Here is a 12,230-nt window from a genome sequence, read left to right as displayed (position 1 = left end):
TCTGAACGCCAGAGCAGACGAACTCAGCCGTCGGTGCATGATGGATCACGAATGGCGTTTGAACTCGGACGTGGCGCAAGGCCTTTTTCGGCAGTGGGGTGTGCCTTGGTTAGATCTATTCGCCACCGAAGAGAACGCTCAATGTCAGCAGTTCTGCACGTTGGAGTTTCCAAGGCAGCACTCGCTCAGGAACGCCTTTTGGCGCGAGTGGAGTTGCGGTCTGTTGTATGCCTTTCCGCCTATACCACTTCTGCCCAGAGTGCTGAAGAAGATCAGGGCGACCGGGCCCAAGTCATCTTGGTGGCTTCGGATTGGGCAAGAAGATTCTGGTATCCCGAGCTACTCAGTCTGTCGATCGATCCCCCGATACGACTGCCTCTTCAGGAGGACCTTCTGTCGCAGCAGCAGGCGACGGTCCTCCACCCGAACCTGTCCAGCCTCCACCTCCATGTGTGGAGATTGAGCGGCGGCAGTTGATACCATTTGACTTGCCTCCTGAAGTCTGTGATGTGATTCTGGCAGCCAGGCGTCCATCCACAAAATGGATATACGCTTGCAGGTGGAACAAATTTGTGGCATAGTGCACAGCAAAGGCTGTGGATCCCCTTTCCGCCCCTCTTTCTGAGGTTCTCCTCTTTCTTCTTTCTTTGGCCCAGCAGGGCTCTGCTCTGGGCACCTTTATAAGGTTATCTTTCTGCTATTTCTGCTTTCTTACGGCTTCCTGATCAGCCTTCTCTTTTCAAATCCATTTGTTTCTCGCTTCCTTAAGGGCATTACTCACATGTTTCCTCCTGTCCCTTTCGTGATATCACAGTGGGATTTGAATTTGGTCTTGATGTTTGATGTGCGCTCCCTTTGAGCCACTTCATAATTGTCCCCTTCGTCTCTTGACGCTTAAGACTGCTTTCCTGGTAGCCATCACCTCTGCTAGAAGGGTGAGTGAGCTCCAGGCTCTCTTCTAAACCTCCCTTTCTTTCTGTCCATCCGGACAAAGTTGTCCTCAGGACTCGTCCTTCCTTTCTCCCTAAGGTGGTAACTGCCTTTCACGTCGGGCAGTCAGTTACGTTGCCCACCTTCTTTCCGCCTCCGCATCCTTCGAAAGAGGAAGAGAGGCTCCACCGTCTGGACCCAAAACGGGCGCTGTCCTTTTATTTGGACCGCACCAAGCAGTTCCGGGTGGACGACCTGCTCTTTGTTAGTTACGTGGGCGCTAAGAAGGGACGGGCGGTGCAAACGCGGACCATCTCTTGGTGGGTTGTTTTGTGTATCAAAGCTGGTTACTCCTTGGCTAAAAAGGAACCTCGTGTAGAGCTGAGGGCCCATTCCACTCTGGCCACAGCGGCGACAACTGCCCTGGGCTGGGGAGTCCCCTTGCGGGACATCTGTCAGGCGGCAACGTGGGCCTCGCTGCACACGTTTGCCATACATTATTGCCTGGACAGCCAAGTCCGGAGAGACGGCTTCTTTGGCCGTTCTGTTCTCCAGGACTTTCTGGTCTGTTCTTGGTTCGCAGACCCACCACCGGGGTTGGTATTGCTAGGGTATCTATTCTAAGGTGAAGAATCTAACTAACTAGTTTCTTTCAGATGAACAAGTTACTTACCTTCGGTAACGATATATCTGTAAGAAACATTAGTTAGTTAGATTCCTCACCGACCCACCCATCCTCCCCGTTCTGCGAACCGATATCTAGGGTTGAGGTTATCCCTTTCAGAGCCCTAGACTTTTTTGGCACCAGTGTCGGTCTGTTGCATGGCTCTGCGTTCCTGGCGCGGAAAGCTATGTACAAGAACTGACGTCAGCGTGCGAGGGCGGCGTCTAAGTACTCCGACGTCATCCCGACGACGGACGCAGAGCCGCAGACTACGCCTAGCGACGCGCAAGGGTATTGCTGACGAAAAATCTTTTCGGATCTAGCCTGACGCCTGGGGATATTCTAAGGTGAGGAATCTAACAAACTAATGTTTCTTATAGATATATCGTTACCGAAGGTAAGTAACTTGTTCAACGGGCACATGTTCGACATTGTTATTACGCATGGCTAAAGCATTCTTGTATTAGTCACACTCATACCACTTACTAGTGCTGGCAGTGGACACCTACTTGTCTGATCTCCTGAGCAAGAGCCATCCTCAGACTTGCGATTGGAAAATTGCCTGCCAAGTTCTCATCCGATACTTTCATTGTTTAGGAACCCATACAATAGATCTGTTTGCCAGTGAACCACATGCAAAATGTCACAATTTGGCTTATAGCTATTCACACCCTGGAATTCCCTGTGGCTAAATTGGTCAGGGACATTTGCTTACTTGTCCGTTGATCCCTTGGGTAATGTGCATTACACCAGTGAAATTTTTCTGATCACACCCATAGGGTCCCGCCAATCTTGATTCTGCCCCCTCTTTCATAGAGCTACACAAGAATCTGTCTTGCATCCAGACTTGCTTAGTCAACGCTGTTACACCTGAATGCCAATTTGGCCCCTTGCTGTTAAAATTTGTGTCCCTGCATCTGCTTTAAGAATGTATGGAAATTATTTAAGAAGCTAGAAATTCTATGCTAGCATGCTATGCAGCTAACTGGAAATGTTTTGTGAACATGTTGTTAAAAATATAAACCATCTAGTTCCTAACAGTTAAACAGTCTGTTACCTGATGCATGTATAAAAAAGCAGACTGGACTTCTCTACATGTATGTCTAACAGCAGTTCCTGCATACCACAAAAATTGACAATTTCACCTGCTTTTAAAATCCTTTGGAAAAGACTTAAAAGGGTGCTCCATCCCGGAGTACCCCCAGGTCCTTATTGAGCACATCACATCTATAGTCCTCCTCACTAGGTTAATAGGGGCACCTTGTGTATGGCTCAATTTCTCTCACCTCCGAAGAGTCTCTTTACTCCAAACTCCGAGTAATCATTCATAAAGGTCCACCTCTATTCACCCAAAGTTCTCTGCCCTTTTTTATGTTTTGCCTGCACAGCGTTTGCACTGGTCTTGAGAAATCTATTGTTTTTCATATAAACTAAAAAGGTGGTTCCTGTGTGTGCCACATACCTTTGCTCCATTTCTATTGCTAGCATATTTTCTGGCATTTACCAATGCTTGTTCCTCTGCTGCTTCTCTTACCAGTTTCTCGCTGCCGAAATACTCTGTTGGTGGAACTATTTTTCATAAAGTTTTGCCTTTTACTATTGCAGTATATTTATATAACAATTTATCACCCGGAGAGATTATGTTTTGCATAGAATTAAAAGATGTTGTGTGGCGCACGCAAGACTCGAACCGGGACCCAAGCTCTCTACCCAGTAGATCTGCCCGCTGCGCCACATCCTCTCCAATCCCATGTTATCTGTCAGAGCTCTTTCCTTCTCCTGGATGATGATTGATGAAAGCAGCTCTTAATTTATTACATAGGCGAAATCGATGCATTACCAATGCTTGTCATATTAGGCTATTGATTTACTCTTTGGGAAGGTGATACAAATATGAACCTACAGCACTACAAGTGGAATGTTACATGTAAAATATTTTCTTTATTTCGACTTGTTTACCCAAACATGGAGCGTCTTTAGGTTTTTTTATTCTCCTAGAAGTTTAATCTGTAATAAAAGTGCCTCATTCTTCAATTTCTTAATTGTTTTGGTTAATGTATCTTTGCTGCTTTGGAGCATATAATCCATCAGGAAAAAGAGGAAAACAAGCCAATGTTCATAAAATAGGACACCATTATCAAACCCTAAAGTATACATTTGCATATGACCCATCATGTAACGTTTTTGATTGTTCTAGCTCAATTAACATTTGGCTAGGATGACGCTTTATTATTTTTGGAGCTACACAAAAACACTTCAATCTGCGAAATAATGCACAAGTGACCAACCGATTAACTACAAATTAAAACTGCTCTTGCCCTGTTGTATTCGGCAAAATGCAAATGTGCGTTCTCATGATATTTTTTTTTTTGTTTAGAGAAATTTTAAATCCTAAAGATGTCATCACTGCCCAGTTCGACAACACCAGCTCTAGTAAGGATTTCTGCAGTCAATCATGTCTCTCTTCGTACGAGTTAAAAAGAAAACCTGTGGTCACCATTCATACGAATAGCATTTCAACGAAGTGCAGCATGTGCCAGAAAAATGCAGTTGTGAGTTTTATTTTTAATTTATGGAGCTTATAAATTTCAGACAGTTTGTGTTGGTTCGCTTGAGTGCTAGAATTTCATATAGCTTATCATAAACTATCACTAACCCTTTGCTTACAACAAAGCTCTATTACTGTTTAGATTTAAAGGATATTGTGTTGGAGGGAAAACTACTCTTGGGCATCTGAACAAATTAATTTCAGTAATTGAGTATGGTAGGCGTCGTTAGGGTAATCAACTATTATAATCAAATCCTTGGGACCAGTTGGTTACACTATTGTATCCTTTATTATTTTTTTGTAAGCTTAAACATAGACAATTTTGCTCCCCAATTTGGCAGATGTGAAACACACTAAAGTGATCACTAGAGTCAGTGGTGTTAGCCACTGTGCTCCAGACCTCATTACTTTGAAGTTGGTATAGGACAGAGAAATTAAATCTTTCTTTCCCTTCCTTCAGATTCGACATGAAGTCAACTACCAGAATGTGGTACACAAACTGTGCAGCGATGTTTGCTTCTCAAAGTTCCGTTCAGCAAACAACTTGACAATGAACTGCTGTGAAAATTGTGGGGGTTATTGTTACAGCGGTTCTGGGCAGTGTCATATGCTTCAGATAGAAGGGCAGTCGAAAAAGTTCTGCAGTGGAACATGTGTCACGGCATACAAGCAGGTACTGTGTGTTTGCAGGTACTTCATTTCCACAAACAATTACTTGCATCAAGCAGGGAACCGTTGTCTTCTGAAACATACTAATAATGAGCAGTTCTGTAGACTGCTGAGTCGTGATGTTAAAGCATTAAATGATTGCAATAATTTCTCCCCAATGTGTAGGGCAGTCAGCATGTCTGCCTGCTGGAGAATTTTGTCCCTTAAATCTCAATCAGTATTAGAAAGAAAAATAAGTGTTTGATGCTTCGTGAAAAATGTACTCAAAATTCAAGGTTCTTGTGAAGCTGATGGATCGTAAATTCTTATGTTCTACTTTAAACCCACGTCGTCTTTCGTTCTGTACAAATGTGTACTAGTTTCTTTTTGTACACATTATCGGATAGACTACTAGCCTCAGATTCCTTAATGTAGAATTATACCCAGGTGTGAGAGTGATACGGAAAATCTTTGCCACAGCACCTCTGCGCGCCGGGGGGCGGTACCACGCGATCCTGCCCCGACGTCGTCCGCGGACGTGACGTCAGCGAGGTCACATAAATACCACCTTGGTGCGCTGACGTCAGTTTCCTCCTTTTCCGTGTGCAACGCAGATCCGGAGTGTGCTCCTTGGCCTGTTTTTGGGCCTCTTAGCGCCTTGAGTTGGGAACAGTGTACCATGCCTTCGGGCTTCAAGACGTGCACTTTGTGTGCACGTTAGATGTCGGCGACGGACCCTCACACTATTTGCATGTGGTGCTTGGGCGAGCACCATGACTCTACGGACTGCGAGGCTTGCCAGCATCTTAAACCAAAGTCCCGTCGGGAGCTCCGGATGAAGTTGCTGTCGGCCCGCTTGTCCAGGTCTGTGTCGTCGCAGTGTCCGTCTCTTACCTCAGACGGGTCCAGGGGCTGCAGTTTTTGGCTGCGGCATCGTCGTTCGCCGAGGCCCCATGGGCGGCGTTCACCCGCGGGTAAGTCTTGCAGTTTTGCCCCCGGGGCCTTGTTCTCCTTCGGCAGAGGGCGCCGGTACCTCCCGGGATGTGCGCCATCTTCTGTCGCCACCTTATCCACCGTTTCCCGGCGACGAGGGCCCAGATGCAAGCCTACGCTACGGCTCTGCAGGCTTCCTTGAGACCCCCCCCCCCCCCATCCTCCTCTTGCGATGTCCGTAGATTCCTCGCCGTGTGCGGGGCCTTCTGCGGACTCGCCGGCAGCTACGCCCCCGGCGCTAACGCATTCGGCTTCAGGTGTTGGAGGTGTGGTGTCGTCTAGGTGCAGCCCTTCGGGGTTCCCCTCTTCGGCCCATGGCGCTCCGGCCTCGCCGCAATGCCCCGCAGGGTTCCCTGCGGTGCTGCAGGAGGTCACCGGGACTCGCCCTCCAGTCCCCCTCGGTCCTCTGGGCAGGCGGCTGTCTTCCCGGAGGCCGAGCCGATGTCTCTCCGGGGTCAACGGCTTTCCTCCCTGGCGCCGGCGGTGCCGCAGTGGAGGCCGGGATTCGGGACGCTTCCCCGGACCCCCCTCTGCCCTCGGTGCAGGCGGCTGCCTCGTCTGGGGCCGAGCTGGCGCCTTTTCGGCGCCGTTCATTGGCCTCTTCAGCTCCGACCCCGCCCCCCTCTCCGAGGCGGCATGTGGTGGAGGTCGACCCGGCGCCGCTGATGAACACTTCGGCGCTGGTCGAGGACTCCTTGGTGCCTGTGGTGGACTCTCCGGCGCCAACCCGGAGCCGGATTGTCGACTCTTCTCTGGAGGTCCCTTCCTCTCCGAAGGGTTGTCGTCTCCTCGTCTCCTCTTCACTAGCGACTGGACGCCGCGTCGTATCCTTTTCTCCGGCGGATTCCAGGGCGGGTTCTATGCTGTCTCCATGTTCACAGCCCCTGGACCCGCTCTTCCGTATCCTGCAGTTGTCTGCCCCGCAGGCTTCTCCGCCCTCTCCGTGGACCCCTCGGATCCCCCACTCGTCCCTCAGGGGCTGGATTTTTCTCCCTCCAGTGGGACACGGGGACGGGCGTCTCAGTCTGCAGCCTTCGCCTACGGAGGAGTTGCTTTCCCCCCGCGTCGCCCTAAGGAGGCGAGTTTGGCGTTTGTCCGGGCCATTTCCACGGCCCCTGGCATTGCGGAGATGGGGAATCTGGTTGCCCCACTCCCTTCGGACCACTTGTTAGAGGTTCTCCACCAAGGCTCTGTGCGAGGGGAGCCGCTTCACCCATTTGAACCGTTGCTCCATAACTCTCTTCTGGGGACTTGGGGGCGCCCTGCCACGGGGGATCCGGTGCCTCAACCGCTCCTCCACCGTTCTGCTCTGCACGATCCACTTTGTCTTTTTTTCCCACACCTCATCCCAGGGCCCTGTCCTGCAGGCTGCTTTTCCTTCCTTGCCTTCCGTGCTGCTTCTGCCGTCACAGGAGGCTCGGTGGCTGGACTCCAGGGGGCATAACATTTTCGTCTTCACTAGCGCTGCTCTGCGTGCCCTTACACTCTGTGTGTTGGCCAGGGCTACTTCTGATCTGTGGGATTCCGCGGAGTCCCTTCTGTCTCGTGCCTCCCAAGAGGGTGCCCGCGCGGATCTGCGGCACCATGTGCGGGATGGTCGGGAATTAGCTACTTTCATTCTCCGTTCGGCCTTTGAAATCTCTGATTCCCTCAGCCGTGCTACGGCGAGGTCTGTGGCCCTCCGCTGCCATGCTTGGCTGCAGGATGGTGTCTTTCCAGAGAATGTTTGGGAGCGTCTTGTGGATTTACCCTTTGATGGGACTTTATTATTTCACTCCCACGCGGCCTCGGCTATTCAGAGACTCCTTGCGGGGCTCCGTCCTCCTCCTCCTCCGTAAGCTCGGCTCTCCGATGCCTTATGGGAGGCATTATTCCTCCTTTCTCCTTGGGGCCTTAGTTTTAGTTGGCCTGTTGTGTGCTATGTGCGGCTTTGAGTGCCTCCAGGGTCTTTCAGTTGGCCCTTTATTATTTTGGCTTCTGGTTCAGCCCTTCAGCTTGCGGTGTGTTTTTTGCTGTTACGTGCAGTGATATAGGTCCTCAGGTTGGGCCCTTTGTGTCTTTTTTGGCTGGTTAGTAAGCAGTCTGTGGTGTTTTCCACTGGTCTTTTCGGTTCTTGGCCTCTGCTGCGGGTTTTCCTAAGAGGTGTTACCCTGTTTTTTTTTCAGGGATGATTCATACCCTAGGTGGGGTATTTGTTGGCTATTGTATAGCCATGTTTTAAGCTGGGCGGGCTTGGGTACCTTTTCAGGTTCCTCGTGTTTCTTGGCGTCCCCGTATACCGCTTGATGCGGTCTCTATCTCCTTGATGTTTCTATCCTCTTCGCCTCTGGGTCATTGGGCCGACACTTGTCATACTGATTACAGCGTTGTCTTGGTGTTTCCACCTCGTTCTCCGACGTTCCGGCTGGGGACTTTGTCTTAGTCTTGCTCTCGACTTGTTCTGAGCCACTGCTTCGTAGTATTTGCCAGCTGTTGCTTCGTGTGCATGGTAGTTTTAGTTTCCCTCCGTGGGACTCGCCATGTCAACGTGTGCTCCTGTCCCTTGTGTGATGGAGCTTTACGCGTCTGTATCATCTTTCTCACGTCTGCGCTTCTCGGCTGTGGAACCGGTCCAGCGTTGTTCCCTACTTCAGGATGGACACCCATTCAGCTGTGCCCTTCGCTGTGTATGTGTTCTTCTGGGGTGGGATCTGCCTCCGTTCCACCTCTTCTCCTTGGAATTGCGGGTGGTTCTTTTCTTCCTTTGGTACTAGCTTGGTGCTGTCTGCCCCTCCGGTTTTTCTGGCGGACGCTCTTAGCTCCTCGGGTCGGCTTGTGGTATCCTGGCCTTCCCTTCTCCTTGTTCTTGCCCACTTCTGCTTGGTGGGGGTTGGCCCGTCATTCCTGTACCCATGCCACATCCCCTGTTGGGGCCCTGTGTCTTCCAAGCTGGTGAGGTTCTCACAGACCCTCCTCCCCTCTGGGTATGGCTAGGGTATCTATTCTATATTAAGGAATCTGCGGCTAGTAGTCTCTATCAGATGTACAAGTTACTTACCTTCGGTAACGATGTATCTGGTAGAGACGATTCTAGCCGCAGATTCCTTCACAACCCACTCTTCCTCCCCGTTCTGCAGGGACTCTTCAGCTGGTCTTTTGCAATCGCCTCCCTCCGGATGGCATTTGTCTCCCGTGGGTGACAACTTTCTCTTCCTCCCTGGCGGGATGCTTCGTTAGGTTTCTTTTTCCACTCCTTCTTTTGTGGTCATTGGAAGGTAGGTTCAGGTGTACTTCTGCGTCCCTTCACCCTGGTTATTCCAGTGTGGGGCCTATTCATACTCTTCTCTCTTTCTGTTTGCTTGGGGTTTGTTGCCTCCTCCGCAATCCTCTAGGTTGGGGTTTTCTTGGCTGTGCCTCTGCCCCTAGCTTCTTACAAGGGACACAACACTCCTTGGTAGTGTTGTCTTGGGGTGCTTTGTCGTTACTCCTCTGTTCCAGACTTGTTGCCTTTCACTGTTATAGATTGTGGTTGCTGCCTTTGTGGCGCGGAATAGTTCTCCGAAGAAAACTGACGTCAGTGCGCCGGGGTGGGACTTATGTGGCCTCGCTGACGTCACGTCCGCGGACAACATCAGGGTGGGGTCGCGTGGTACCGCCCCCCCCCCCGGTGTACATCTCAGGCGCTTAGGTGGCAGGCATGCACAGTTCCGTTATTCAGACTTGTTTTCTTGTATCTGTTTTCGAAGAGCATTTGCTATAGGTAAGATTGACTGAGAAGTTTCTGGTGAAAATGTTTAGTTGAGTGTAGGCTATTGTACCTAAAAACATGTTCTCTGTGGGTACTTTAAATTTGATTTGACTTGAGTTCCTAAGATCAGCCTTTTTTTTATTTTATAAACGGAAACCTCATTTAAATCATTTCTTTCAGAGAAACCAAAGGTCAGCATCTACCTTCTTATAATATGTTATCAATTAGTACTTTAGTCTGGCCTTCCTGAGTATAAAAAGTGTAGGAATTGCTTTCCAAGCCCACTAAATACAATTTAATGTTTTTCTTTCATATCAGAAGTCTGCAAAGATTACGCCTTGTGCGCTGTGCAAGTCGCTGAGGTCCTCTGCTGAGATGATTGAGCATACAAACAGCCTGGGCAAGACTGAGCTCTTCTGTTCTGTAAACTGTCTATCTGCCTACAGAGTTCAGATGGTTACCTCTTCAGGTAGTTGTATGCATTGGATATCTTTACCTTAACACCATTAAGTAAACGTTTAATCTTCTGATGCCCAAGTGACTGTCCTACTTACCCCTCATTAATGGGCACTCTGCTGAAACCACCCATCTCCAGAACAGCATTGTTGGTGGGTTCCTCCTGTGTAGTCCTATCAGCTGCCCAATCGCTCTTCCTTACCCCGAGGAGGTTGGGTGTTGCAATGTTCCTATTTCCTCTCACATCAGATGTCCATCCATTTATCCCTTCTCGAATTGGCAGTCTATCCTCTTATATCCCCTTCGATTTGATCTATCGTCTCACCCCCTTTGCATCAGCTGTCCTTCCTTCCCTTTCACATCAGCCGGCCATCTGAACGACCATCCTTCTGACCCTGTCCTTCAACTCCCTCGAATGAGCTGCCTGTCTCCTGCTCCCTATTATCTACCCATCATCCTTAGCCTCGTCAGCTCATCCATCTGTCATCGGCTTGTCCGTTCTCCCGTAACCCTCATTGACTGTGCATCTATGCCCCATCCACCAACTAACTGCCCATTCAACCCCCATTCCACCTTCCATCAACCCACCTTCCATCATCTCATCACCTTCATCCCCATTGTCACATACTACTAGTCCTCCACCCCACTGTCCAACACGTCCCCATTTCATCACACCACCTACCCACATTGTCATGCCATCATCCTGCCATCTTCCCACCTGCTTTGCAGTCTCTACATCGTCCTGCCCCACCTACTGACCTGCTTCCTCCCACCCTTTTCACATAGGCAGTGCCTTTGTCCTCCTGCCCACCATTCACAACATCTGACTACTGGGCTTCCTGCCTCCTCACTTTGGCTCCTTTCCTCCCAACTACATGCACCATTGTTTGCCCTTTTCCCCTGTTATATCGCTGTTCATCCGTCCATTCTTCAGCCCTCTTTTCTCTTACTCCACCGGAAGTCCGCTGTTTTTCCATCCTGTTAGCTGACAAGCTTCCTGTACTGCTGCTGTGGTCTGCTGGCCAACCGTTGTCCTGTCCTTCCTCCAATTGTCCATCCGTCTTCCTGTCACCCCAGCATATCCTCCATTATCCTGCATATCCATCGTCCTCCGTCCTCCCTGTGCCGTGCTTTCCTGCCACATCCCCAATGCTTCTTATTTTAAATGGTCTCTTCCTCCCTGCTCCCCTGTTACCTCATCCCCTGGATTCAGAGTTTGTATGTTATGTCCTTTGCAAGTGTGTCAGGAGTCATGAACAAAGGAACGGACGGTTCACAAGTACTCCTTGCTACACTAATTTTTACTGTGCTTGGGAATTCTTGTGCAAATTGATTTTTTCGAATATTAGTTGAAATAAATCTATGGATATATCTTCAAGAAAGGCACATGAAAGAACAAATATTAATGAAGTCCTATAGAATCCGATAACTTGTTAGACAATCTTAGTGAGGAGCGGAGTTGATTGAGGTGGAAACAGATTGGTTTGTTTGAATTAGCTTGTTTCTATGTATCATGCTCTGAGAAATGTGACGGAACGTCATAAGTAATTGCAGTTCCTCCTGTTTTGCCAGTCCAGTAGTTCTGATTACTTGATATAAGCATCCAGTCCTCATTGAAGACATTTTTGTATTTGCCAGTGATAGTAAAAGCCTTAATGTTCTTTGTGTTAAGTTTTATCTAAGCTGGGATTCCAGAAGATTTATCTATATTACTTGCAAAGCACTTATTAAAATGTTAAATTATTAATAGGCTATCTGGTTTTAGGTTTAAACCTATAATAACTGATGAAACCCCATAGAAAGGAAAATAGCCATCACCGGTGTACACATATAAATACTGAAAAAACACCTTTGTGACCACAAACTAAGTGCCATTCAAAACAAGCATTTACAATGCAATGGTCTCGGCATTGGTAAAGTGAGAGCTATTGGCATTGCTCATGACATTGTTTTTGTTTTTAAAACATTTAAAGAAATGGCATTGTTATTTACAATGTCAATAGCTTAATCACTCTCAAATGCAAGTCTATTGCATTTGCACCCACACACAGAGCCACCTACACACACACTGATTAAGCTATTGACATTGTAAACAACAATGCCGTTTCTCTACATGTTTTAAAAACAAAAACATAAACAAAAATAATGTCATGAGCAATGCCAATAGCTCTAACTTTACCAATGCCGAGACCATTGCATTGTAAATGCTTGTTTAAGTGAGTGAGGGAAGCACACGGAGGGTTGATTGTTGGAGCGGAAGCAAC

At 48.6% G+C, this 12,230-nt stretch overlaps 1 protein-coding gene across 10 annotated transcripts in view; it reads left to right on the top strand.

The window, feature by feature from the left end:
* ZMYM4 (zinc finger MYM-type containing 4) overlaps positions 1-12,230 on the top strand; it is a 1,418,124-nt gene that overhangs the window by 625,899 nt on the left and 779,995 nt on the right. For 7 of the 10 annotated variants that reach the window (XM_085647995.1, XM_085647996.1, XM_085647999.1 and 4 more), the window contains 3 exons: positions 3,972-4,146; positions 4,603-4,815; positions 9,829-9,982. In XM_085647995.1, the coding sequence (XP_085504121.1) occupies positions 3,972-4,146; positions 4,603-4,815; positions 9,829-9,982 (542 nt within the window). The remainder of the gene's footprint in view (positions 1-3,971; positions 4,147-4,602; positions 4,816-9,828; positions 9,983-12,230) is intronic. The other 3 variants (XM_085648002.1, XM_085648004.1, XM_085648001.1) reach the window with 1 other exon arrangement.

Source organism: Triturus cristatus, chromosome 3_2, assembly GCF_964204655.1.
Source record: "Triturus cristatus chromosome 3_2, aTriCri1.1, whole genome shotgun sequence".
In the NCBI taxonomy this organism is placed as follows: domain Eukaryota; kingdom Metazoa; phylum Chordata; class Amphibia; order Caudata; family Salamandridae; genus Triturus; species Triturus cristatus.
This window is presented reverse-complemented; position numbering and strand designations above follow the sequence as displayed.